Below are 27,532 nucleotides of genomic sequence, written 5' to 3'. Positions count from 1 at the left end.
AGGTTCACCCATCTGCAATCCCTCTACTCATTTTCCACTCTCCTTCCTTTGGCCAACAGAAGCTCAAAGTCAACTGAGATGTGCCGGCATGTATGGACCCTTACACTAACCCCACTTACCTAGAAGTTCCCCTCCAATTTTGGGAGATGGTTTAGTAGAGTGGTTAAGAGCATAGTCTTTGGAGTCAGACAGCCCTGGGTTTACATCCTAGTTGTACCATTTACTACCATCTGTGTGACCCTAAGCACATTCCTTAACCTATTTGATTTTTTAGAGGATTGACTGTGATAATGTATGTAAAGCATTTAGCAGAGTGCCTGGTATGCAACAAGTGCACAATAAAAGCTCGATGTTATTTGATGAGGGCCATCAGCTTTGCAGGGTCAAACAGCACCTCCCCTGCTGGCTCTGCTAGCACAGAATGAATGCAGCCGAGGGTAAGTTTCTTATACAGCAAAAAAATGAAGTAGCAACCTGGCAAACTGACTAGTTAACTAGTTATATTCAAATGAACACTCTTAATAAGCTAAGGCACAAATATAACAGCTTAAGAACATGAATGAACTAAACATATTTAATCCATCTGTCCTTTTTGATCCAATTATGAACCAGCAGATACTTCTTCTAATGTAAAATCTCAAAGCATCTCAGAATTATTAATTCTACCCAGAAAAGACATTCTCTGGACGCTGGAGACCCTAACTTTTCAATGCATATAATAAAAACTTGTGATAAGAATAGGCATATTTAACTAATAAAATAAACAGCTGGGTTTCACCCAATGATTTAAGAATTCTAAAAAAAAAAAAAAAAAAAAAAAAAAAAAGAATTCTCAGAAAACTGCCAGTACCCTAACGATAAACCTACTACCTTCTTTCTTTCTAAGGATTAACTTTCTGCTTCTCTTCAAGATCCATATCCAACAGTTCTGAATCCTTAGTGTAAAATGCTCTCACCTCCAAGTATCTGTAGCATTGTTCTCTTACCCAGCAGCATTCTTGGGTATATGTATTATCATTTCCCCCACCTTCTGGACCAGGAGGTGCTTAAGGGCAGGGTCCTAACTTATTTTTGCATTCCTGATACTTAGCATGATACTCAAGCAGATATCACTGAATGAATAAATAATAAAAACTTCTGAAAACTAGGCTCTTCAAAAAAGAATGTAAAGGAAAATTAATTACGAGTATTTCCTTGGTGCTTACCAGAGCAAAAGGAAAAAGGAAAATTCTCACCTTTTGACTTTTAATTTGTTCTACTACAACCATCACAGAGGGGAAAAGGAGCTGGAACTGCAAAGGAGAGAATAATTAGGATGGTATATAATCAAATACAAGGAAAAAAAATTAACTCAGGAAATGCCTTTGTTTTTAAATAGTCCCACTTAACATAAAGATGGCAATACCACAGAACAGCCAAGATCCAGTATCCTAAGGCAATTTGCTACAGGGGTTGGCTGCAGATAGAAAGAGAATGGCAGACAGAAGCAGTTTCTATGTTTGAGGCTAGCATAATTGCTAATACTGAGGCCAGTCTAGAGCATTAACATCACACAGTAAGTTTTCACTAAATTTGGAACTTTTCAAACAGTTCTGATCTAGGAAAGCACACAAAATATCAAATGCCGAGCTCTGAATCCAGAAGGAAAAAAGTTCTCAAAAATAATATTTTAAGTTAGATTATTCTAATGATATCAACAGATTCCAAAGCATTTTGTTATCTGGGCATCATACCTGATCTAAGGAGTAATTGACATGTGATATGGAGAGATGGGGGTCAGCCAGGAACTGCAACAAAAAAACACTCTGATTATGGCTCCATATAAAATATCTTGAATCTATTTCTTCTATGAAAACCGGAAGCGAATGTGAGAGTAGGCTTAGGGTTCATTTTAGGGTATTGAGAATTGATCATTTATAGAAGATTATTAATGTTGATTTTCAGGTGATAACAAAACCAAAGCTAGGGCTCTTCTAAACTCACTCAGGAACCTTTGCCGTGATCCACTTGCCACTTTGATCATGGCTTGGGCAATCACAGAGAGCACACTTACCCTCCAGCCACGCAGAAAATAGCTCATTCTTAACCACCTGACCGTATCAAAGGGCATTACAAATCAGGAACATGTCCTCATCTGCTGTCCCAGAGGTGTTCCTTCCCGTATTTCTTCTCACCTCTTGTTCCAAATCAAGCAGTGCTTGGCGATAAGGCTGCAAAACTGAATCCAGCCCCGTGCAGAAGGCCCTTAGGTAGATTCCATGTGACCCACCTTGGCCCTGCTGAGATGGATGGTGATCCTGAAATCAAACAAAGAGAAGTCAACTTTTCAGCTCAGACCCTGAAACCCAAGGAAGACATTATCCTTTATTAATGGCATTTTTTTGTTTAAATAATTCCCTATCAAAGCAGTGCTTCAATGAGAGGAATACCTGACTGAAGAGACCTTTTAAGATGTGATAATATTTTCATTTTCCAAGTGGCTCAGATGTTACAAACAACCAGGTATTACTCCATACTGTCACTAGAGGTTTTCCAACAACTCAATTCTAACCTTATAACTTCTAGCTCAAATCCCTTTGGTGGTTTCCCCTTGCCCCAGAATAATATCTAAACTCCTCTACATGGTATACAACTTCTGGCCCTTACTCTCTCTCTAAAATTATCTTTAACTGCTTCCAACTTCACATCTTCATTTACAAATTACTCAGCAGTTCCCTGAATGTGCCTTGTTTCTCTCTCTCACCCCTGTGAATGAGTGTAGTCTGCTTGTAACTCATGTTTGTGACAAATACCTACTCTTCCTGCAGGACCCAACTCCAGCATCTCTTCCCTGAAAAGCCCTTTCTAACTCTCCCTAGGGAATTAATAGCTCCCCTTTGTTGCTTTCATAGCATCCCTGTTTAGTGCTGGAACTGAACTTTTGTTTATCTGTCCCCTCACTAGACCAAGAGCTTCATGAAGCAAGGGCCCACACTTTGTTCATCTTTGCATTTCATTTCCTAGCACAGTTCTTTGAACAGATGGTAACTATTTACTGAATAAATAAAATGACCTCAGTCCTCCTTCTAACAACCCTTCTCCTGCCTAGATGGCAATTCATCAAAAACACGAACCTGATAGCCAACGTGGGGAGTTAGAAGACACTCACCAAGAGGCTATTAACAAATATGGTTTGTCTTTCCAGAAAGCTGCAGTTTCTTTGTAAAAGCATTCTTTTTCTACACGGGGGAATTGCAGTTAACAGTTGACTAGAGGCCATGATGACTAGCCTTTCTGGCTATGTACTGATTTTCATGATCAGGCTCTGGTGGTGGTAGATACCATAGCAGAATTCAGCAACAAATGTGGTAGGAAGCTTGGGCTCAGAGGTTATAAGGCACACTGTAGCCAGAGGATGCTGCAGAGGATACTAGTAGTTCCTGGAGATAAATGTTCCCAGCTATAATAAGAATAGCACAGGCATAGGGTGAAATAGACCAGATTGGCTTACAACCAGGTGATTTTGTTTTGGTTGTGTCATTCCAGAGAGCTGAATGTCTTCATTTATCACAAAATGAAAGAAAAAATGAGACTGCTTTTACTTTTCAAAAAAGAAAAAGGTACTACAAATATCTTTAGAATTTGGGAAAGTAGGAATTCACATATAAGATCCACATCGTCACACGAATATAGGACAGGTTTGGTTTTTTTTAAGTGTTATACAAACACTTAAAGAGCCCTTTTCATCTATATTAATATGTACACAGGTTCCAACTTTGATCATTGTGTTCTCATTATGACTTCATAGCAAACTGGCACTGATTAGGTTTTTTTAAATATAAATTTATTTATTTATTTTTGGCTGCGTTGGGTCTTGCTGCATGCGGGCTTTCTCTAGTTGCGGCAAGCAGGGGCTACTCTTCGTTGCAGTGCACGGGCTTCTCATTGCGGTGGTTTCTCTTGCTGTGGAGCATGGGCTCTAGGCACGCAGGCTTCAGTAGTTCTGGCACATGGGCTCAGTAGTTGTGGCTCGCGGGCTCTAGAGCGCAGGTTTAGCAGTTGTGGCTCACGGGCTCTGTGGCATGTGGGATCTTCCTGGACCAGGGCTCAAACTCATGTCCCCTGCCTTGGCAGGCAGATTCTTAACCACTGCACCACCAGGGAAGTCCCTGGCATTGATTAGATTTTAAATTCTTTTCTCTGCAACAAAATCTGTTTGAATCAGAATCCCTGTCCCAGAGATGAAAATATAAGCCATTATTCTCTGACTCCTTTGTCCATAGATTACCACCAAGGGCCTGACAACCAGTTTATATAACAGGGGCCAGGTGGTACTGACTGCATTGTTTCAGAAAACTATCCTTCCTTTTCCTTTCTAGAAGTCTCTGCCTTTCTCTTCAACCTGAATCATTCTTTCCACTGGGAAATAGTCATCATTGAATCAGAGTCACACAATGCAGCAATTTTCTTACTTACCACTGACAGAATTGCAGACTGTTAAAAGTAAAAAAGAACTTTAAAATTTCTCTTAAAAAAAAAAATTTGAGTGTCTACTATATGCCAGGCACTTCACATGAATTACCTTGTTTAATCCCCACAACCCTATTAGATAGGTACTATCTATCCCCATTTTATAGGTAAGGAAACTGAGCCTCAGGTTACTGCTGAGCAGTCTATGGCCAGTAAGTGATGGACAGGAAACAAATCTTTGGCCACTACACTATAAAGCACTGACTTCCAATTAATTTATATTAATCAATAATATTTATTAAGTCTTACCACATGCCAAAACCTTCTCCAGTTTAACTCTTATTTACAAATAAGAAAAAGGAAGCCTGAAGATTTTAGTTGCCTGCCTCAATGTAACTACGGTAGTTAGAAACAAAGTGGCAAAGGAATTTTAAATAATGCTTTGTGTTTTCACCTCTGGGACTGGAACTCTGGTCCAGCTCAAACTGATTTAATTCAGGTCTCTTAAAACTTGGGCAAAGCATACTTTCTCTTACATCCATCTGCCTAAATTGGTCCCCATGTATATTTTCCCCTTGTTTGAGGTACAGTCACCTTGCCTTCACTTGAATAATTCCAGTGATGAGAAATTCATAACTTCTTGACACTTACATCACATGAATTACCAATGGATTCACTGAAAGCTTAACATAGCTCCAGCCCTGGGGAGGTGTACGTTCCCTGAGAACAGGAACCTACCTGCTGCTGCACATGGCCCGTGTACTGTTCAATGAACTCGGTGAAACGAATGTAGTCTGTGCCCAGCCGGCAGAGTCGATTCAGGACACTGGTTTCACTGGGATGGAGAAATGGGAAGTCCTGTGACACCTGCAGGAGAGGAATAATGTTAAAAACGCTGATGCCCGCTACTCATTGCTCACTAGAACGATTGTCTCCCTTTGCAAGATAGCTATTTAAGACTGGTAAGTTCTAGATAACAAAAGTATTTCCAAATCACTACAAAGACGTTGTTCCCCAGTCCCAACTTAGTTATTTATTGAAATAGGCAGTAATGCATGGTAAAGAATTTAAACAGTACAAAATGGTATACATGAAAAATAAGTCAACCTCCACAGAGGCAGCCACTACTACCTGCTTTTTTTTTTTAATTTTAGTATAAATATTATATTGGTTTCAGGTGTACAACATAGTGATCCAGTATTTTTACAGATTACAAACCATACTAAGTTATTATAAAAGACTGACTAGGGGCTTCCCTGGTGGCACAGTGGTTAAGAATCTGCCTGCTAATGCAGGGGACACAGGTCCTATCCCTGGTCTGGGAAGATCCCACATGCTGCGGAGCAACTAAGCCCGTGTGCCACAACTACTGAGCCTGTGCCCTAGAGGCCGCGAGCCACAACTACTGAGCCCACGCGCAGCAGCAATGACCCAATGCAGCCCAAAATAAATAAATAAATAAATTTATTTTAAAAAAAAGACTGACTATATTCCTGTGCTGTACATTACATGCCCGTGACTTGTTTATTTTGTAACTGGTAGTTTGTACCTCTTAATACCCTTCACCTATTTCATCCCTCCCCCTATCCCTCTCCCTTCTGGCGACCACCATTTGTTCTCTGTATCTATGCATCTGTTTCTGTCTATGCATATGTTTGTCTGTTTGTTTTGTTTTCTAAATTCCACATATAAGTGAAATCATAAAGTATTTGTCTTTCTCTGTCTGACTTATTTCACTAAGCATAATATCCTCCAGGCCCATCCATGTTGTCACAAATGGCAAGATTTCATTCTTTTTCATGGCTAAGTATATTACCTATTCCTTATGGAATCTTCCTGGGATGGTCTATAAGGATATATGGGGTTTTTGATCTGGTTGCAACAAAGTCTCTTAAGCAATATTGCTCACTCTTGGTTCTGCAGATTCCAGAGGTTTCTCAGACATATTCTTAGGATTTACAAATTCTCTATGAAAATTTAAATTTTGTTTTCATTTTGATAAAAATGTAAAATTAACGTAGCATATTATAATCTGTAAAAGCACCTTATAACTGGACATATAATTTAGTGTCCATATTTTCATTTGTATTTTTAATTTAAATCATGGCCAAATGATAGCCTAGTATGGTATGTAAAGATTTCACAGCAGTTCAAGCAGAAAAATAGTAGTGGGAGAATGTATTCATTCAATCAACTAAGAAAAAAGTCATAGCAAAATATACATAAAGTTACCATTTTAGCCATTCAAGTGTACAGTTTAGTGGCATTAAGTGCATTCGCTTTGTTGTGCAACCATCACCACCATCCATCTCCAGAACTTTTTCATCTTCCCAAACTAAAACTCTGTACCTCTTGAATGATGACTCCCCATTGTTCCTTCCCCCACACACCCTGGTAAGTACCCTTCTAATTTCTGTCTCTATGAATTTGACTACTCTACAATATTTATCCGTTTGTGACTGGCTTATTTCACTTAGCATAGTGTCTTCAAGGTTCATCCATGTTGTAGCATGTGTTAGAATGTCTCTCCTTTCTAAGGCTGAATAATATTCCATTGTATGTACATGCCGCATTTTGTTTATTCACTTCATTTGTCTATGGACATCTGAGTTGCTTCTGCCTTTTGGCTATTGTGAATAATGCTGCTATGAACATGGCTTTACAAATATCTATTTGAGTCCCTGCTTTCACTTCTTTTGGGTATATACCCAGGAATAAAACTGCTGGATCATTTGGTAATTCTGTGTTTAATTTTTGGAGGAGTCACCATATTGTTTTCCACAGGGACTGTACCATTTTACATTTCCACCAGCAATGCACAAGGGTTCTAATTTCTCTACAACCTCACCAACACTTGTTATTTCCTGTTTTTTTGGTAATAACCATCCTAAAGGGTATAAAATGATATCTCATTGTGCTTTTTTTTTTTTTTTTTTTTTGCGGTACGCGGGTCTCTCACTGTTGTGGCATTTCCCATTGCGGAGGACAGGCTCCGGACGCGCAGGCTCAGCGGCCATGGCTCACGGGCCCAGCTGCTCCGCAGCATGTGAGATCTTCCCGGACCGGGGCACGAATCCATGTCCCCTGCATTGGCAGGCCGACTCTCAACCACTGCGCCACTAGGGAAGCCCCTCTCATTGTGCTTTTGATTTGCATTTCCCTAATGATTAGTGATATTGATCATCTTTTCACTAGTTGCCCATTGTATATCTTCTTTGGAGAATCAACCAACTTTTAGTGACTACGTACTTATCCCAGGCACTGCGCTAACAGTCCAAGATTAAATAGTGAACAAAATCAGACATATTTACTACTCCCAAGGAACTCAGAATATTTCACATTCATATTGTATTTTGTGGAAGCCATCTTTATGTGACAGTAACTGTAGTAATAAATAGGCAAAGAAGAATTTTTCTGTTACTGATTCCACAATAATTTGATTAGGAATCCATTTAATGTAGATTTTAATGACACAATGCTAACCATATCTTCAAGTTAACAACTTAAGAGGTAGCATGACATAGTCCTTAAGAACTTGATCTCTGGAGCCAGACAGCCTAGGTGTGAATCCCTGAGTTGCCTCTTACTTGCTTGAAATCTTAGGCAAGCAATACCCCTCTGTGCCTCAGTTTTCATACCTATAAAGATGATAATTGTGAGGATTAAATAAATTAATACATGTAAATCACATGTGCCAAGCACATAGCAAGTGCTCAATACATGTCAGCAATTTTTTATTATTAGGACAGCTCTACTCAGTTATTAAGTGATACTCCTATTAAAATTGGCATTTGAGGGCTTCCCTGGTGGCGCAGTGGTTGAGAGTCCGCCTGCCGATGCAGGGGACGCGGGTTTGTGCCGCGGAGCGGCTGGGCCCGTGAGCCATGGCCGCTGAGCCTGCGCGTCCGGAGCCTGTGCTCCGCAACGGGAGAAGCCACAACAGTGAGAGGCCCGCGTACAGCAAAAAAAAAAAAAAAAATTGGCATTTGAGCAGTGTTTGTTGGCAGAGTTTTAGAAAAGTTCCAGGTCTGGTTACTCTGAAACAACAAACGATACCTTAAAGTTATTGGTACCATTTGGTACAACCTACTTATATGAACAGGCATTCTCTTCATTAGAGTTACTGAAGTCAAAATAGAAAACAGAGAGCCAGATCTGCAGAAAAGTCATTCTACCATTTAACTCAATGTTGACAATTTAGTTTTAGCAAAACAACAGTATATATTACATTAGATCAGTGGTTCTCAGTGGGGGCAATTTTGCCCCCAAGGGACATGGTAATGTCTGAAGATATTTTTGGTTGCACAACTGAGGGGATACCAGTGGCATCTAGCAAGTAGAGGCCATGGATGCTGCTTAACATCCTACAGTGCACAGGACGGCCCCCACATTATCCAGTCCAAAATGTCAGTAGTGCCAATGCTGAGAAGCTGCATTAGATTAACGTCAATTTGAATTGATCAGTTTGATAGTTTTATTTACTTTGTAAAAATAACCGGTTTTACAGTTGTTAAAGAGCAATATGCTTGAGTTTATACTTAGCTTCATGTGTATACATATTCAATATTACAATAAACTTATTTTTATCAACACTGGGCATTCATGACAATTTTTCCCTTTATCGAAATGTGAAAAACACCATTCTGCAAAAAGTATGCAATATTTGCTGATTTTGGTGGAATTTTTTTCTTTCACAAATAGCTTAATACCTACTATGTGGCAGAAACTGTACTAGGTGCTCCTGGTACATCTATGAAGAAGACCACTGTGGTCTTAGCCCCCATGGGCAATCTATGTGAGAGAAAGACTAAACATAGGTAACAACAATAAATAATATGAATTGTGATGTCCTATAAGGGAAATGAACAAGCTGCTGTGATAGAAAATAATGGCATAAGGAGTATACTTAAAGAGGTGGTCAGAGAAGGTTTTTCTGAGAAGTAACTTTAAAGCTGAGAACTTAAGGAGGAAAATATCCGACTGAGACTATTTTATAAGAAAAAAAGGAAGGCAGCTATTGTTCCCATATTCTTTCGTCTCTTTTTACTTCTGACAGTCAGGCACAAACAATTACCTCCTGAATATTTTTCTCCTATATTCCTGGCATTGTGCTAGTTTTACAGAAGAAAAGAAACAATAACAAAAGCAATCTGTTTGATTTATAAGTTTTATAGACCAAGAATGTATATTTTCTGCTCCTCTACAGCCTATACTACCAATTCTCATAGGAACAGGCATGACTTTGTGATCAGACAGAGCTAGATTCAAATCTTGCCTTATCAAGACTAGCCACCATAAAGTTCTCTGAACTTCAGTTTGCTCGTCTGTAAACTGGGGCCAACAATACCTAAGTTACTAAGTTATGGAGATGATTAGATAATATTACTGGAAGCAGGAGTAGAAAAGAGTGGTTGAGATACTGGAGCCAGACAAAACTGGGTTCAAAAGAAACAGAAGCTTTAAATGACACAATAGACCAGATAGATTTAATTGATATTTATAGGACATTCCATCCAAAAACAGCAGATTAGACTTTCTTCTCAAGTGCGCACGGAACATTCTCCAGGATAGATCACATCTTGGGTCACAAATCAAGCCTCAGCAAATTTAAGAAAATTGAAATCATATCAAGCATCCTTTCTGACCACAATGCTATGAGATTAGAAATGAATTACAGAGAAAAAAACGTAAAAAACACAAACACATGGAGGCTAAACAATACGTTAGTAAATAACCAAGAGGTCACTGAAGAAATCAAACAGGAAATCAAAAAATACCTAGAGACAAATGACAATGAAAAAACGACAATCCAAAACCTATGGGATGCAGCAAAAGCAGTTCTAAGAGGGAAGTTCATAGCTATACAAGCCTACCTCAAGAAACAAGAAAAATCTCAAATAAACAATCTAACCTTACACCTAAAAGAAGTAGAGAGGGCTCCCCTGGTGGCGCAGTGGTTGAGCGTCCGCCTGCCGATGCAGGGGACACGGGTTCGTGCCCCGGTCCGGGAAGATCCCACATGCCGCGGAGCGGCTGGGCCCGTGAGCCATGGCTGCTGAGCCTGCGCGTCTGGAGCCTGTGCTCTGCAACGGGAGAGGCCACAACAGTGAGAGGCCCGCGTACCGCAAAAAAAAAAAAAAAAAAAAAAAAAAAAAAAGAACTAGAGAAACAAGAACAAACAAAACCCAAAGTTAGCAGAATGAAAGAAATCATAAAGATCTGAGCAGAAATAAATGAAATAGAAACAAAGAAAACAATAGCAAAGATCAATAAAACTAAAAGCTGGTTCTTTGAGAAGATAAACAAAATTGATAAACCATTAGCCAGACTCATCAAGGAAAAGAGCGAGAGGACTCAAATCAATAAAATTAGAAATGAAAAAGGAGAAGTTACAACAGACGCTGCAGAAATACAAAGCACCCTAAGAGACTACTACAAGCAACTGTTTGCCAATAAAGTGGACAAACTGGAAGAAATGGACAAATTCTTAGAAAGGTATAACCTTCCAAGACTGAACAAGGAAGAAATAGAAAATATGAACAGACCAATCATAAGTAATGAAATTGAAACTGTGATTAAAAATCTTCCAACAAACAAAAGTCCAGGACCAGATGGCTTCACAGGTGAATTCTATCAAACATTTAGAGAAGAGCTAACACCCATCCTTCTCAAACTCTTCCAAAAAACTGCAGAGGAAGGAACACTCCCAAACTCATTCTATGAGGCCACCATCACCCTGATACCAAAACCAGACAAAGATACTACAAAAAAAGAAAATTACAAACCAATATCACTGATGAATATAGATGCAAAAATCCTCAACAAAATACTAGCAAACAGAATCCAACAACACATTAAAAGGATCATACACCATGATCAAGTGGGATTTATCCCAGGGATACAAGGATTCTTCAATATACGCAAATCAATCAATGTGATAAACCATGTTAGCAAATTGAAGCAGAAAAACCATATGATCATCTCAACAGATGTATTAAAAGCTTTCAACAAAATTCAACACCATTTATAATAAAAACTCTCCAGAAAGTGGGCACAGAGGGAACCTACCTCAACATAATAAAGGCCATATATGACAAACTCACAGCAAACATCATTCTCAATGGTGAAAAACTGAAAGCATTTCCTCTAAGATCAGGAACAAGACAAGGATGTCCACTCTCACCACTATTATTCAACATAGTTTTGGAAGTCCTAGCCATGGCAATCAGAGAAGAAAAAGAAATAAGAGGAATACAAATTGGAAAAGAAGTAAAACTGTCACTGTTTGCAGATGACATGATACTATACATGGAGAATCCTAAAGATGCCACCAGAAAACTACTAGAGCTAATCAATGAATTTGGTAGTTTCAGGATACAAAATTAATGCACAGAAATCTCTTGCATTCCTATACACTAATGATGAAAAACCTGAAAGAGAAATTAAGGAAACACTCCCATTTACCATTGCAACAAAAAGAATAAAATACCTAGGAATAAACCTACCTAGGGAGACAAAAGACCTGTATGCAGAAAACTATAAGACACTGATGAAAGAAATTAAAGATGATACAAATAGATGGAGAGATACAGCATGTTCTTGAATTGGAAGAATCTATATTGTGAAAATGACTATACTACCCAAAGCAATCTACATATTCAATGCAATCCCTATGAAATTACCAATGGCATTTTTATGGAACTAGAACAAAAAATTTTAAAAGTTGTATGGAGACACAAAAGACCCCGAATAGCCAAAGCAGTCTTGAGGGAAAAAAACGGAGCTGGAGGAATCAGACTCCCTGACTTCAGACTATACTATAAAGCTACAGTAATCAAGACAATATGGTACTGACACAAAAACAGAAACAAGATCAATGGAACAAGATAGAAAGCCCAGAGATAAAACCACACACCTATGGTCAACTAACCTATGACAAAGGAAGCAAGGATTTACAATGGAGAAAAGACAGTCTCTTCAATAAGTGGCGCTGGGAAGACTGGACAGCTACATGTAAAAGAATGAAATTAGAACACTCCCTAACACCATACACAAAAATAAACTCAAAATGGATTAGAGACCTAAATATAAGACTGGACACTATAAAATTCTTAGAGGAAAACATGGGAAGAACACTCTTTGACATAAATCACAGCAAGATCTTTTTTGATCCACCTCCTAGAGTAATGGAAATAAAAACAAAAATAAACAAATGGGACCTAATGAAACTTCAAAGCTTTTGCACAGCAAAGGAAACCATAAACAAGACAAAAAAACAACCCTCAGAATGGGAGAAAATATTTGCCAATGAATCAACGGACAAAGGATTAATCTCCAAAATATATAAACAGCTCATGCAGCTCAATATTAAAAAAACAACCCAATCCAAAAATGGGCAGAAGACCTAAATAGACATTTCTCCAAAGAAGACATACAGATGGCCAAGAAGCACATGAAAAGCTGCTCAACATCACTAATTATCAGAGAAATGCAAATCAAAACTACAATGAGGTTATCACCTTACACCAGTTAGAATGGGCATCATCAGAAAATCTACAAACAATAAATGCTGGAGAGGGTGTGGAGAAAAGGGAACCCTCTTGCACTGTTGGTGGGAATGTAAATTGATAAAGCCACTATGGAGAACAGTATGGAGGTTCCTTAAAGAACTAAAAATAGAATTACCATATGACCCAGCAATCCCACTACTGGGCATATACCCAGAGAAAACCATAATTCAAAAAGACACATGCACCGCAATGTTCATTGCAGCACTATTTACAATACCCAGGTCATGGAAGCAACCCAAATGCCCATCGACAGATGAATGGATAAAGAAGATGTGGTTCATATATACAATGGAATATTACTCAGCCATAAAAAGGAATGAAATTGGGTCATTTGTTGAGACGTGGATGGATCTACAGACTGTCATACAGACTGAAGTAAGTCAGAAGCAGAAAAACAAATATCGTATATTAACGCATATATGTGGAACCTAGAAAAATGGTACAGATGAACTGGTTTGCAGAGCAGAAATTGAGACACAGATGTAGAGAACAAACATATGGACACCAAGCGGGGAAAGCAGCGGAGGGTGGTGGTGGTGTTGTGATGAACTGGGCGATTGGGATTGACGTTTATACACTGATGTGTATAAAATTGATGACTAATAAGAACCTGCTGTATAAAAAAATATACATATTATTCAAGTCATCCAATGATGGAATGACCCAGTTGACTGTATGACTGATTTGACCAATAACAGAGTGATGTGAGTAACAACAACAAAAAAATTAAATAAAAATTTAAAAAAGACATAGTTTGAAAGTAAAAGGAAGGAAAATGACATACCATACAGTAAACATAAAAATCTGTTTTTCTGTCAGGTTTGGCTATGTTACTATCAGACAAAGTAGGTCTCAAGAAAAGAATTATTACCAAGGATAAAAATAAGGCTCAACAAAATTCTGAAAATTTGAAATCTGACAGAGTTTGTTCTCTGACTATAATGCAGTTAAATTAGAAATCATTAAGATATCTAGAAAAACCCCTCCAAATACTTGGAAATTAAACAATACAAATCTAAATAACCCATCAGTCAAAATATAAGAAAATAAAATAACAGGCATGGATTTGAATTTCTACTTCATCACTTACTATCTTTGACTTTCACAAGTAACTTAACTTCACTTTGCCTCAGTTTTCTCATCTTTAAATCTAAGTAAACTGGTTAAAATCACTCCTAAATCTTAAAATATATCAGATTTGTATTTTATTTCAATCCCACCACCAATAACGAATGCAGATTATTTTCAATGGTAATAACAGCAATAAACTCTATATATACATAGAGGACACTATTATTTTTAAAATACCCTTTAGATGTGGAAAGATGTTCAACATCCCTACTTATTAGAGAAATGCAAATCAAAACTACAGTGAGATACCACTTACACCAGTCACAATGGCCATCATTAAAAAGTCTATATAAAAAAAAAACTGGGTTCAAGACCAAGTTTGCTAATCGCTACGTGATCCCTGACACCGGGAGTTAATCTCTGAAATGGAGATAGGTGGTTGTGAAGATTAAATGAGATAAAGCATATAGCACATAGCCCTTCCCCCTCACACATTCCTGGTTACATGAAGGCCCCCCCTCCAAATTCTCCTAGTGCAGAAATTTCCCAGGCGAGGTGTAATAAGGGAAAGACTCTCACTTTTTCGTCCAACAAAACTGGCTGAACCCTTATTGTGCGTCAGGCACTATGTATTTGAACTAGCTTTCAAAACTCAGTTTAAAAGCACATACAGGGCTTCCCTGGTGGCGCAGTGGTTGAGAGTCCGCCTGCCGATGCAGGGGACACGGGTTCGTGCCCCGGGCCGGGAAGATCCCACATGCCGCGGAGCGGCTGGGCCCGTGAGCCTGCGCGTCCGGAGCCTATGCTCCGCAACGGGAGAGGCCACAACAGTGAGAGGCCCGCGTACCGCTAAAAAAAAAAGAAGGAAAAAAAAAAAAAAGCACATACAATTACTGAGCCCTCCGGTTACCTGCCTAGGGACAAGCCCCCCCCACGCCTCGGGCCCTGCAAGCCCCGCCTTGTCGGTCCCTCAGACTCCTCCCCTTGGCACTAGCTCGCCCCACCCATTCCGCTCTCGCTAGTTCCCGCGCTCTGAGGCGGACAGTACCTGCAGGCCACTCCGCTTGTTCCAGGTGAAAATGGACCCTGGGTACCCGCTCAGAGCCAAGAGCAGTTCGTGGATCATTCCCACGGCGGACCGCGAGTCCCTATATCCGTCGCACCCTCCTCCAGAGCCTCACCAGGCGACCAAAGAGGCGAGCGCTCCCTCCACTACACGCGCACAGGACCCCGGGAAGGGCAGTTCCTCCTGACTGTACCCGCCGAGACTACTGCTGAGGAGAGCTGACGGGAAGCCGGGAAGGGGTCGGCGCGCCGCGTCCCGGAAGTGAGCCGCGCTCGCCTGGGCCCACTTGCGGGCTCCAGCTGGTGCTCCGCAGGAGTCGCGGGAGCTTCCCTCGCGCATGCGCCTCCAGCGCCCGGGTCGCCCGCTCGGACTTCCGGTTTGGGAGCTGAACTGGAAGGCTGGAGAACCCGGGCTGGAGCCCTACCCCGAGTGGGTGAGGCTAGCCCGCGGTCAGAAATGCGGGTGGGTTGAGTGACAGCCCGAGAAGGAGAAGCACCCGGGGGTGGGTCGGAGGGTGCTCTCAGGGCGCTTAGCCCGGTCGGAGGCCTCTGGAGGGGCTCACGACGGCTTTCGAGAGTGACCTGGCCGGAGGGAGAGAAGACAAAGAGGCCGGAACCCCGCATCCGCGAACCTTGCAGCCCTCGGAGCGCCTGGCCAGCACCCGAGCTTGTCCTCAGGAGACCCATGACTACTGCCCCTTCGGACTCCCACTCTCCACCAACTCAGTGGGACTCTCCCCCAGCCCACCCGGCCCTCGCTTCAGGAGCCCAAACCAACTTCTCTCAATGCGCGAGGTTTCCATTCAGTAGTTCCCGGCTATTTACTGAGCGGTTACTTTTGCTGTGAGGGAGAACAAAGACCCAGTATTCAGTACTTGATTTTTGTTTGGGGTGGGAGTTGGTAGTGGTGGAGTCCGAGGGGGCGGGGCGGACGGAGAGGGCCCGGGGAAGGACGGCGGAAGTACTGGGGGAGATAGCTGCGACCCGCTGGACAGAGGCTTTTTGTTGCCTTCAGCAGGATGGTGACACGCCTTTAGAACCTCTCGAGCTCCCATATGGTTCGAACACACTATGCTACACTGGTCGGGGGAGCTTCAGTGGGTCAGATTTGGGGGAGGTGGAAGAGGAACAGACAGTACTTTCTATTCTTTGCTGCTTACCCGGGCTGCCCTGCAAGTCGCCCAGAAATGCAGCTTTTGAATGGTCTCTCACCTTCATGCTCGGTTTTGGCTTGCTGTCCTGAAGTTGGTGCTACGTGGAGCATCTGCGAAGTCAGGCCAGCTCTGGCAAGACTTCAGACATATGAGTATGTTCCTTCTGATAGTGCCGTCTCTCTCTATCCTAGGAGGAAACTCTTCTTACAGAGAGAGACTCATCTGCAGGTGGTTCTCCAAGGACATGAGAAGATGGGTGTAAGCTGTGGAACCTAGACCCTTAAGTGGAGGGAAGCTGCTTTCTGCTGTGAACGATGGCCAAACCCACCCTGAGAGGGAATGGCACTAACTCTGAGACCTTCCGACAGCGCTTCAGGAGATTTCATTACCAGGAGGTAGCTGGGCCCCGGGAGGCTTTCAGCCAACTCTGGGAACTTTGCTGTCGGTGGCTAAGGCCGGAGGTGCGCACCAAGGAGCAGATTGTAGAATTGTTGGTGCTAGAGCAGTTCCTGACCGTCTTACCTGGGGAGATCCAGAAATGGGTACAAAAGCAATGTCCAGAAAGTGGAGAGGAGGCAGTGGCTCTGGTGGAAGAATTAGAAAGAGAGCCTGGAAGACCTGGACGTTCGGTGAGCAGGGAGGGGGTATTCAGAAGTGTGTGACTGGGCAGGGGCAGGATAAAAAGCCAAATTAAGGCACAGTCAGATTTAAAGTGGGGCACAGTCTCCCTTGGTGATGCTTATACTTCTGGTCCTTTAATAGGTAACTTTTTCAGATAGAGCTCATTGGGAGATGCTACCTGGGTGTACCTTTGCTAGGTATCATAACGAGTTATTCATAGTTTCATAGTTTTTTACTTAATAGGGAAGAAAGGGGAGTTATTTTTTAGCCTGGAGTCGGGTTTACTATTTTGATCTTTTTCTTTTGTAGTTCCAGCTGCTCTAAGCTAACAGTAATGGACTAAGAAAGACCCTTGTTCACTATTAACCACCCCCCGCCCCAAGCCTAGCCATGTCCCAAAAGGATGATTTCTTTTGGGGTAATAAATAATCTCCTCTGGGAATACCCCTCATTATGACCTTGCAGTGACAATTCATGGGGGTTGTTTCTAGGTCACAGTCTCTGTGAAGGGGCAGGAAGTGCGCTTGGAGAAGATGACACCCCTGAAATCATCACGAGAGTTATTAAGTGTTCGGCAGGAGTCAGTGGAACCCCAGCCCAGGGGTGTACCCAAGAAAGAGAGGGCAAGAAACCCAGACCTGGGACCACAGGAGCAGATGAACCCAAAGGAGAAGCTCAGACCTTTTCAAAGGAGCGGTGAGGAGTAGATTTATATGGGAAGATAGGATGCCATTCTAAATTGGGAAGTAGGGTTGGGAGTAGTGAGTGGGAAAGGGATTTCAGGAAAGAGTGGAAATAGAGTATGCAGTGTTGGGGACCTCCTGAAGGCATATAGTTTAGCTCTCTGCTGCAATTCTTACATTTCCTCTTTTGATAAGTCTGCCAGAGGATGGCTCCCTAGTTTTTCCAGAACTTGGAATTTCTTTCCTCCTGGTAATGATGACACTACGTCAGTATTTTCTAGATAAAAATCCTTTTCTATACTTGAAAGCACATTTTCCTTTTAGTCATTTTCTTTCTCCATATTAAACTATATTTGTTTCTTTCTGCTTTTCCCCAGAAGCTCCATTCTTCAGACCTACTAAGTTTTTGTTACTCTCCCTTGGAAACTTTAAGTTCTCCAAATAGCATGTTAGTTGTGCAGAATTAAATTATATATATTATTCCAGTGAGGGTCTGGTAGGTAGAGGCAGAGTAAGAATTTTACTTCAGAATTTCACTACACTTTCTTTCCGTATAACTCAACTAATGATTGTCGTTCACTTGATACTCCCCCGTCTCTTAGAGCTTTCCCCATTGTCTTTGTGCCTAGTTCTTATTCTTAAACTTGATTTTGTGGAACTTGTTTTTCTTCTTTGTACTCTGCAGAACTCCATTTTGTGTGTTTTTTTCTTTGATCACTTCTTTAACTTGTTGAGGTTGTTTTGAATTCTGATCTTGTCTAAGACGCTAGGCTTCTCAGCCAGTCTGGTAGTGGTCTCTGTTTAGTCATCCAGATGCAATCCCTCAACTGCACACACAGACTTGCAGAATTAATCAGTTTTGAACACCTACCATGTGCTCAACACCTTGCAGGGTACTCTGCAATGAGAAAAGGTGCCTATCCTCAAAAAGCCTATAATATGATTGAGAACACAAAAGTGAACATAAATATGTGCTGAACTGAACTGTATTGAAACAATGCCAAACAATGACTTGTCACTCAATTGTGAGTACAATAGGGGTTTGGCAGAGTGGGAGACGAGGGAGGGCTGTAGGGAAGGCTTCATGGGGGCACTGATGGGTTAAATTTCGATAGAAGGGAGGGAGTTAAAGGAAAGGCACAGAGTGGTGAATAAACATGTGCTGTGTTTTGGAGAGGAGTCTGCTTTGAATGGGCCATGCCTGGTAACCACTCAGGTTAAGGCTTGGCAATACAAATAGCATATGAGCTGAGGAAGCAAGAGCCTGGAGTTAGGTAGGACAGTGACTGCTGCAGTTACCCAGGTGTGAGAAGGTAAGGGGTCTAGACTTGGATGGTGGCAGTAGGAATAAAGGATATACTAAGGGAAAAACCTTTAGAACTTCGTGACTCAGTGTGAAGGAAATGGAAGAGTTGAAGACAGTCTCCCCCTTGAAATCACTCTGAGTTTAATTCTCTGGCCCTAAGTAGAGAACTACAGCTGATCCTTGAACAACGTGAGTTTGAACTGTGTGGGTCCACTTATACGTGGATATTTTTCAATAGTAATTACTACAGTACTGTGGTTGGGTAAGTCTGCAGATGTGGAGGAACCATGGATCCAGAGGGCCTGCTATGAGCTGTACTTGGAATAACCCCCACATTGGTCAGCTGTGTAGGAGGCAGGAGGTGACTTTCCAGCAGTGCAGGACTTGCCTACAAGTGGTTAGGAGAGCTAGGGAGCAACTTGGAACAGAATTATCTGCTCTGAACACACAACAGAACGTTTTCCTCTCGTCACCCTGCTCTGGAAAGTAAAATATTTCTCATTTTTTGAGGTTTCATGTATTTTTCCCCACTTTCTTCAACCCATTGAACTTTCTGAAAACATTTTCTTAGATACTTTGCTTTATAAGCCTCTTGGATAAAAAAGGCAGGTCTGAACTCAGAGATGTTTTTTATGGTCAGTCCAAACTATGATATCCTTTGTTTGCCTCCCTGCAAGCAGGATTTCCATTTCCTAAATCCAGTGTGGTCTCCAAGTTGGAGCAAGGAGAGCCATGGATCCCAGATCTGGGCTTCAAGGAGAAGGAATTCCCAAGAGGAAGTCACACAGGAGACAAACGAATGCATGCTGATCTGTTACCATCCAGGAGAGAGAGAAGAAGCTGGGTGGAACAGGATCACTGGGGCTTCGAGGATGAGAAGGTGGCAGGTGTGCACTGGGGCTATGAAGAGACCAGAACTCTCCTCGCAATTCTCAGTCAAACTGAGTTTTACGAGGCTCTCCGAAACTGTCATCGAAACAGCCAAGTGTATGGGGCTGTGGCTGAGCGGCTCCGGGAGTATGGGTTCCTCCGGACCCTGGAGCAGTGTAGGACCAAGTTCAAAGGTCTCCAGAAGAGCTATCGGAAAGTCAAGAGTGGCCACCCACCTGAGACCTGCCCCTTCTTTGAAGAGATGGAAGCCCTGATGAGTGCCCAGGTCATTGCCCTGCCCAGTAATGGCCTGGAGGAGGCAGCCTCTCACTCTGGCCTGGTGGGCAGTGATGCTGAGACTGAGGAGCCAGAGCAACAGGACTGGCAGCATAAGGAGGGAGAAGATGCCATGGCTGAAGAGTCTGACAGTGAGGAAGTGGGCCAGGAGGCCACCCCCCAGGACCCCGACAAGTCCACCACACCCGTCCTTTTCCGAAGCCCAAGTGGTAAGCTTTTCTTCTTGGGGTTTTAGGATTAGACTGAGGAGTTATGAGGCTGGATGTGGAGTCAGGAAGCTTAATGTCACCTGCCAGCTTTGTCACTTAGAGAACAGAGGCACTTCTTAGTTCTCTGTGTATTTCATTCTCTTTTGTGGGAAAATCATTGAGCTAATAGTAAGTAGAGAATAATTTTAGATATTTTAAAGAAGTACACTCAGAGAATTCAAGAGACTCCTGAAAAGGAGTATCATTCCTTCCATTTCTTTCTTAAAATATTTTTTCCTGATTATAAAATCACTGAAGGCTGAGAAAAACTTGGTACTGTATTATCTTTAAGGAGAACTAATATTTGTTGAGCACCTTATATGAACTGGTGTTTTATCTTTACTTCTCCAAACTCAAGGTCAGTTTATTATGTGTTCCTTTTTACTTAGAAGAGCATAGTGAAGGACTGCCCAAAGTTGGGGAAACATTTTGTTTCCTCTGTGAGGTCTGCAACACACATTGGCATTTTAACAGGACTAAGAGGTCTTGCAGCAAGAAACCTTGCTTAACACTCTGCTGAAATATTATTTGCCTATGGAACGATTTTAAAATATCACTTATTACTGTTGATGTAATTTGTACAACCATGTTGCTATGGGAAGAGCACCAAGTATGAATCAGGAGACTTCGTTTCTAACCCTGACCACTAATCAGCTGGGTGACCTGGCACAGCTATCTGGCCATTTCACAGTTTGCGTCCTCAACTGTAAAATGTGGCACAGCAGCAGGACTACTCTAGAGTTGCAGTTCCACTGGGAACAGTTATGTGTCCCTTCCATGTTTTATCATATGTGTTGTTACTTTTGTTCTGTTCTAGTCTTCTTCTGTCTTGGACTTTTTCTTTTCCTTTTTAAAATAAATAAATAAATAAATTTATTTATTTATTTTTGGCTGCGTTGGGTCTTCGTTGCTGCACGTGGGCTTTCTTTAGTTGTGTCGAGCGGGGGCTACTCTTCATTGCGGTGCGCTGGCTTCTCATTGCAGTGGCTTATCTTGTTATGGAGCACAGGCTCTAGGCACGTGGGCTTCAGTAGTTGTGGCATGCAGGCTCAGTAGTTGTGGTACACAGGCTTTGCTGCTCCATGGCATGTGGGATCTTCCCGGACCAGGGCTCGAACCCATGTCCCCTGCATTGGCAGGCAGATCCTTAACCATTGCACCACCAGGGAAGCCCCTCCTTTTCCTTTTTTAAAAAAATTTTGGGATTTCCCTGGTGGTCCAGTGATTGGGACTCTGAGCTTCCACTGCAGGGGGCATGGGTTCTATCCCTGGTCTGGGAACTAAGATCCTGCATGCTGCATGGCCTAAATTAAAAAAAAAAATTTTTTTTCCCCCCGTTTTGTCACTGGAATAAATTTTGGTAAATCACAATCATGGCACATGTGCTAGCTGCATTACTTGCAGTAAGTGGAGGGTAATGGAAGCAGTGTAATCTCCAGCTAGCTCTCAAGTGGGAGGAAGGCTCTTAGAATCTTCGTTCCCTCTACCTTGGGTACCTTCAGGGAGCAGAGCCTGTAGTCATCCTGAAGAAGTACTGCCCAAGCTGGGATGGCCTGCAGCATTAGCAGAGCTCAGGCCAGAAGATGCTATCTGCTCTGCTTCCTCCCTCTTTCTGGCTCTGCCACTCCTTCACTCCTAAGATGGTGCATGACTACAGGTTCTTATCTTGTACCCTTCAGGCCTTTGCTTTTGCTGGGTTGGCTTTTTTTGAGATTGTGGCAAGTGAAGAAGGGCCGTAAAAGGGATTGGATTAAGCAGCAGTGTGATTCTGAAAGAGACTCTTCCTTGGGATTTTGAGTCATTCTATGGGAAACTTAATTCATAAGGAAGTAGGACTGGTAGAAAAAGATTGATCAGAGAATTTAGGGATGGCTCATGGCTGACAGTGACTGATTGTGGGTCTCCTTCCCCATACCAGTTATTTTCTAATTAGGATCAGAATTCCAGAATTACCAGAAGAATGGGGAAATGCATTCTGTACACCTGCCTCAGAGTACATAATGATTGTTACAGTGATAAGGTGGAAAGGCCTCTTTTGAACAGAATGTAGGAATAAAGGTCTCTGTGAAATTGATATAGGATATAGAGAAGCAGAACATTCTGAGAGTTTGTATTGATTTTGGAAACATGAGGTGTTTTTACTTTTTCACCTAGGAGCCCGAGCTTAGGTGATTTTTCATGATGCACATGATAGGACTGAGGAATTGAGACTATAAAGCCCTGGATTAAGTGGTGCTGAAATTTCTCTTCTGGTGGCAGGTGTACACTGGGGCTATGAAGAGACAAAGACCTACCTTGCAATTCTTAGTGAGACTCAGTTTTATGAAGCCCTCCAGAACTGCCACCGCAACAGCCAGTTGTATGGAGCAGTAGCTGAGCGGTTATGGGAATATGGCTTCCTTAGGACACCAGAGCAGTGTCGGACCAAGTTTAAAAGCCTCCACACCAGCTATCGGAAGGTCAAGAATGGCCAAGCACCAGAGACCTGTCCCTTCTTTGAAGAGATGGATGCTTTGGTGAGTGCCCGGGGTGCTGCCCTGCCCAGTGATGGCCGGGAAGAGGAGGCAGCCTTGTGTCCCACCCGGGAGACCAGTGAGGCCGAAGCCGAGAAGCAAGCCGAGGAAGCAGATGAGGCCATAGAAGAAGATTCTGAAGATGACGAAGAAGATACCGAGGTACCCCCAGAGGCTATGACCCGTGCTCCAGTCTTATTTCAGAGCCCCAGTGGTAAGATCCTTTTACTTCTTAAGGTGGATATAGCAAATAGCAAAGGGAAGGCAGTGGGATTTAGGAGAAAAATCATGAGACTGAAGACCAGAAGTGGCCTCTACACCCAGCTCTCATGGATTCTTATTGTGACCACCTTCTCTTTTCTCCATGTTTCCCGTCTATTATAAAGCAGCTAGTTTATATCCCCTATTCACTTGACCTGCCTCCTCGCACTACAGCATCAATCTGAGACGGCTGCAGACTTTGTAAACTAGCCATCATCTGCATGTGACCTGCTAGGTTACTAGGCAGTTTACCTAGCAGGGAATCTGAAAGCCTACATTTCCCAAGTAGCATGTCATATACCCATAGATGGATGAAGTTGATTTTTAAAGTTCATTCTCATTTGTTTTTTCTTCTAGCTTCAGCTTGTAAACCAGCTGTATGCTTGCTTTATTCACATATATGAAAACCTGATAACCTCTTTCTTCAGACACACTTATGCAAAAGTCTGAGATTCCTGAGGGAACTGATCCTTTGAATCTCAGCTACTGTATAAGAAAAGAACCCCAAAACTTCATTATGGCTTCCCTCCTTGTGAGGAAAATTATTCTGATTTTGGAGTCACACATATATATGTATGTGAATCTAGACTATGTTGTTTATTAGTTGAGTACCTTACAGCAAGTTACTTAACCCTGTACATTCGCTCATATGTTAAGACCTACCTCATAAGGTTGATGTAAATGAAGTACCACAGTGAAGCACTTAACACAGTGCTTGGGCATTTGATAAATAAGTTTTCTTTTCCAAAAGTTCTTTAGATCAGCATTCTTTTAAGTGTGTTCCATAGAGCATCGATTCCATTAGAGAAGTAAAACATCGGAATTTTAACAGATGGTAGTTATTTGGGATCTAGAGCTCCCTAATTTTTACATTTAATCATCTAATGTGATACTTGCTTTACCCTGGTACATAACTGAGAAAACGGATAACTTTTAAAATTCTATTCTTATGTCAGGTTTTGAGGCTGGATTTGAGAATGAAGAGAATCTAAAACGGGATATTGCTGAGGAAGTACAACTACACAGGACGTTACTTGCAAGGTCTGAGAGGAAAATTCCCCGGCATCTTAATCAAGGTAAAGGCATTGAGAGTGAATGTAGATCAGGAAGACAGTGGGAGAAGACCCCAGGGGAGAGAAGAGGAAAACCAGCATTCCCAGAGAGGAGTTTAGGTAAAGTTCTAAGTCATCAGAGACCTTACTTGGGGGAGAGACCCTATAAATATCTCAGATATGGCAAAAGCTTTGGTCCAAACTCCCATCTCATGCATCAGATATCTCCTCAAGTAGAAAATCCATATAAATGTGCTGACTGTGGGAAAAGCTTCAGTCGGAGTGCACGCCTCATTAGACACCGGAGAATCCACACTGGAGAGAAACCTTATAAATGTCTTGACTGTGGGAAAAGCTTCCGTGACAGTTCAAATTTCATCACCCATAGAAGAATCCACACAGGAGAGAAACCGTATCAGTGTGGTGAGTGTGGAAAACGCTTCAACCAGAGCTCAAGCCTTATCATTCACCAGAGAACCCACACAGGAGAAAAGCCCTATCAGTGTGAAGAGTGTGGGAAAAGCTTCAATAACAGTTCTCATTTTAGTGCACATCGAAGGATACACACAGGAGAGAGACCCCATGTGTGTCCTGACTGTGGAAAGAGTTTCAGTAAGAGTTCTGACTTACGTGCACACCACAGAACCCACACAGGAGAGAAACCCTATGGGTGTCATGACTGTGGCAAGTGCTTCAGTAAAAGTTCTGCTCTTAATAAGCACCGAGAGATCCATACACGAGAAAAGCTTCTCTCACAGCCAGCCCCTAAGTAAGCCCCTGAGGATCTATGAAGAAAACAGTCTCATTACATGTATTGAAATTGTTTAGAAAAGTCCTCCAGTAGTGAGATCCATCTCCTAATTTGTGCCTGACTAGTTTAGGAAATACTCTAGAATTTACCCCACTCTTTGTTCCTATGTTTCTTCTGGATCTAGAGTCAAATTCCCAAAGCATCTTAAGAATGAAAGGAAGATTTCATTCCCTCTCCTTGCCTTTATTGACGGCAACACCTTTCCCTCTCAGTGCCTATGTTGTTCCCTTAATAGAGAGGACACAGTAGTAGATCCTGTGAGTGTGACGTGCACCCTTCTTTACTCATCCTGTTATAGACTGCATTTCAACTAGAAAAACCCATCACAGCAGCATTTCATGGAGAAGTAGTAAGAATTCTCATTGAATGGGTGTAGCTCTTTATATAGCAATGGAAATGCAAAGAAGAATGACTTTTCCTGCTCACTTAACCCTGTGCTCAGAATGATATATTTGTCATGCACACTCTTCCTTTACCTTAAAGGAGAGTTTAAGTGTTCAATTTGGTTCTGACCTATAAGTCATTTTGTCAAGAACCTAGGTGTAAAAAAAAAAAAAAAAAAAAAAAAGAACCTAGGTGTGCTATATGGGGAAACAATGTAAACCTCGTATAAATATTGAGGTGTGAACCCTGGATTTCTTAGTTTCTTCCAAGCTCTAGAAGCTTTGGAATAGAAAAATACTGTATTTACAGCGTCTGGTGTGATTTTTTTTTCTGGTCCATCTCATCAGAATTTCATGTGTCCCTTGTGGTCCAGAAGCTTAAAGAGCAAACCAGTTGGATGCGGTGATAGGGAAGGCAGTTAGAACTGCCAAGAGGGAATTGTCCATATTCCACACACTCTAAACACATGGGCCAGTGTCATGCACCCTGTGGACATAATACTGACCTGCAATGCGCAGAGGCCACTTGCCACATTCCCACGGACTGGGAAAACAGACCACTTTGTGCCAACAACTCTTTACCCTAATGGTAAGGAGGACCGATTACCTTTGGTCAGTGGAGTTGACAATACTTACACACACACATGCACACATATTCAACTGTATACATCTACTTTTAAAAGCAGCTGTTCAAGTGCAAGTGTAATTCTGATCTTTATGATCAAATAGTATTGAATTAATTGCCCACATGTTCATAGCAGTATGATGAGCAGGTACAGCACAAGTTAAACAGACCCTGTCCTCTTCCTTACAAACTAAAACAGATGACACTGACATGGACAAATAGTGCACATGTATGGCTGCAACAGTTTTAGAGAAATCTAGAAAGCTAGGTAGTAACACTATGCATAAAACTTGAGGTCTGATGCATTAGAGTTTGGAAAAAATTTAAGAGGTATTTTCTTCTCTTTAATCAGGAAGGCTTCATGAAGCAGGAAGTGCTCAGAGGGAAGGTTACTGGGTGGGATGAACTTTCCAAAACTCATTGCAAAACTGAGTGCTGAATGGGTGAAAAATGGGAAAACTGGGGAGCAAGGGAGCAGAGGGCAAAGGACAGACTGTAAGGAAGGTTAGACAAAGCTTGGAGTAGCACAGAATTGGAGAGGTAGCAAGATATGGGCCGTGCAGAAGGCAGAGAGGGACTCGCCTCAGCTAAAACATGGAGTGCCAGGCAGATCAGGAGATGGGCTCCCATCCTCCAGAGTAAATCAGGTACTGTGCTCTGCTTACTGACAAGGAAACAGCTGACTGGCACTGGGGAAGAAGTATGAGCAGTCTTAGGGGACTAGCTCCTATGGGAGACGAAGGTCAGAAACCAGTATCTTAAGAAGATACTTCAATGGGCAGTTCAGAGGAAAGAAGAACGTGAGTGATGGCCAAGGCCTGGGATAAGTAGCTGCATCATTAGTCACATTGAATGAGTTGGGATGGGAATGAGATCTGAGAGAGAAGTGGGGAGGTAGAATTTTCTAAAATCCATAGCTTACTGTGGTAGATGAAAGATTAGTTAGGGTTCTGGTGCTGAGGGAATTTCCTAATTCCTAACTCTTACGAATTAAGGGGAGATGGTGTCTCAATTATGTTGCCTAAGCAGACAGGAAGATACAAGAAACACGAGTCTAAAGCAATGCCTCGGGATCTGAGATAGTTTAGGAAGTGTGCTATAGTGTTTTTTAAAAAATGAGAGATCACTTGTCTTCAGTATATCTATGTATATAGTCTTGTGGGAAAAGCACTGGTTGTGGTACCAACAGATATAAATTCTGGTTCCAAATGTCTTATGTGTAAGTCAACCTGCCTCCATTTCCCTTTCTGTAAAGCAGAACAGTGTTTACACCTTAATCTGCCTCTCAGGGATACCATGTTAATAAAAATTCTATCTATAAAATGCCCAGTGGTTCTCTAGGTGTTTTTTAAAAAAAATGTATATATGCAAATTATGATTAAGTTGTTGCTGGTAGGAAAAGATAAATCTTTACCTGCTTTTTCTGGCTGCCTGTGTGGGGTTACTACAGGTATGCCTGTCTGAATCTTTATGTTCTAGGCTGAAAAACAAATTAGAATGTGGTAAAATAGAAATAAAAATCTTTCCTTAGTATCTGTATCCATATCCATTGG

At 41.9% G+C, this 27,532-nt stretch overlaps 2 protein-coding genes across 7 annotated transcripts in view; one reads left to right on the top strand and one right to left on the bottom strand.

The window, feature by feature from the left end:
- Positions 1–15,462, bottom strand: part of TUBGCP4 (tubulin gamma complex component 4) — a 46,628-nt gene extending 31,166 nt beyond the window's left edge. The window contains exons 1-5 of one of the 2 annotated variants that reach the window (XM_060005122.1): positions 15,139–15,462; positions 5,188–5,316; positions 2,175–2,297; positions 1,734–1,787; positions 1,236–1,292 (exon numbers count right to left, since the gene is read on the bottom strand). In XM_060005122.1, the coding sequence (XP_059861105.1) occupies positions 1,236–1,292; positions 1,734–1,787; positions 2,175–2,297; positions 5,188–5,316; positions 15,139–15,216 (441 nt within the window). In that variant the 5' untranslated portion in view covers positions 15,217–15,462. Of the gene's footprint in view, positions 1–1,235; positions 1,293–1,733; positions 1,788–2,053; positions 2,298–5,187; positions 5,317–15,138 lie in introns of those variants that run through there. The other variant, XM_060005123.1, reaches the window with a different exon arrangement.
- Positions 15,463–15,525: 63 nt separating this feature from the next.
- ZSCAN29 (zinc finger and SCAN domain containing 29) lies at positions 15,526–25,544 on the top strand. Of its 5 annotated transcripts, none has more exons than XM_060005117.1 (6): positions 15,526–15,618; positions 16,501–16,938; positions 17,422–17,626; positions 19,600–20,295; positions 22,594–23,061; positions 24,065–25,544. In XM_060005117.1, the coding sequence occupies exons 2-6, from the start codon at positions 16,624–16,626 to the stop codon at positions 24,931–24,933; spliced, it is 2,553 nt and encodes an 850-aa protein (XP_059861100.1). In that variant the 5' UTR covers positions 15,526–15,618; positions 16,501–16,623; the 3' UTR covers positions 24,934–25,544. The 5 variants fall into 5 exon arrangements, with proteins under 5 accessions (XP_059861100.1, XP_059861103.1, XP_059861101.1 ...); XM_060005120.1 differs by having other exon boundaries at positions 15,527–15,618; positions 16,501–16,704; XM_060005118.1 differs by lacking the exon at positions 15,526–15,618 and adding an exon at positions 15,621–15,950.
- The last annotated feature ends 1,988 nt before the right edge of the window (positions 25,545–27,532 follow it).

Source organism: Delphinus delphis, chromosome 2, assembly GCF_949987515.2.
Source record: "Delphinus delphis chromosome 2, mDelDel1.2, whole genome shotgun sequence".
Taxonomy (NCBI): domain Eukaryota; kingdom Metazoa; phylum Chordata; class Mammalia; order Artiodactyla; family Delphinidae; genus Delphinus; species Delphinus delphis.
Note: the sequence above shows the minus strand (reverse complement) of the source record. Positions and strands in the feature narration are given on the sequence as shown.

Bases quoted from the DNA above. Each gene is read 5' to 3' on its own strand.
- ZSCAN29 (XM_060005117.1), top strand. From the start codon at position 16,624: ATGGCCAAACCCACCCTGAGAGGGAATGGCACTAACTCTGAGACCTTC. The intron at 20,296-22,593 runs GTAAGCTTTTCT...TTCTGGTGGCAG, and splicing joins CCTTTTCCGAAGCCCAAGTG to GTGTACACTGGGGCTATGAA. The intron at 23,062-24,064 runs GTAAGATCCTTT...TTCTTATGTCAG, and splicing joins CTTATTTCAGAGCCCCAGTG to GTTTTGAGGCTGGATTTGAG.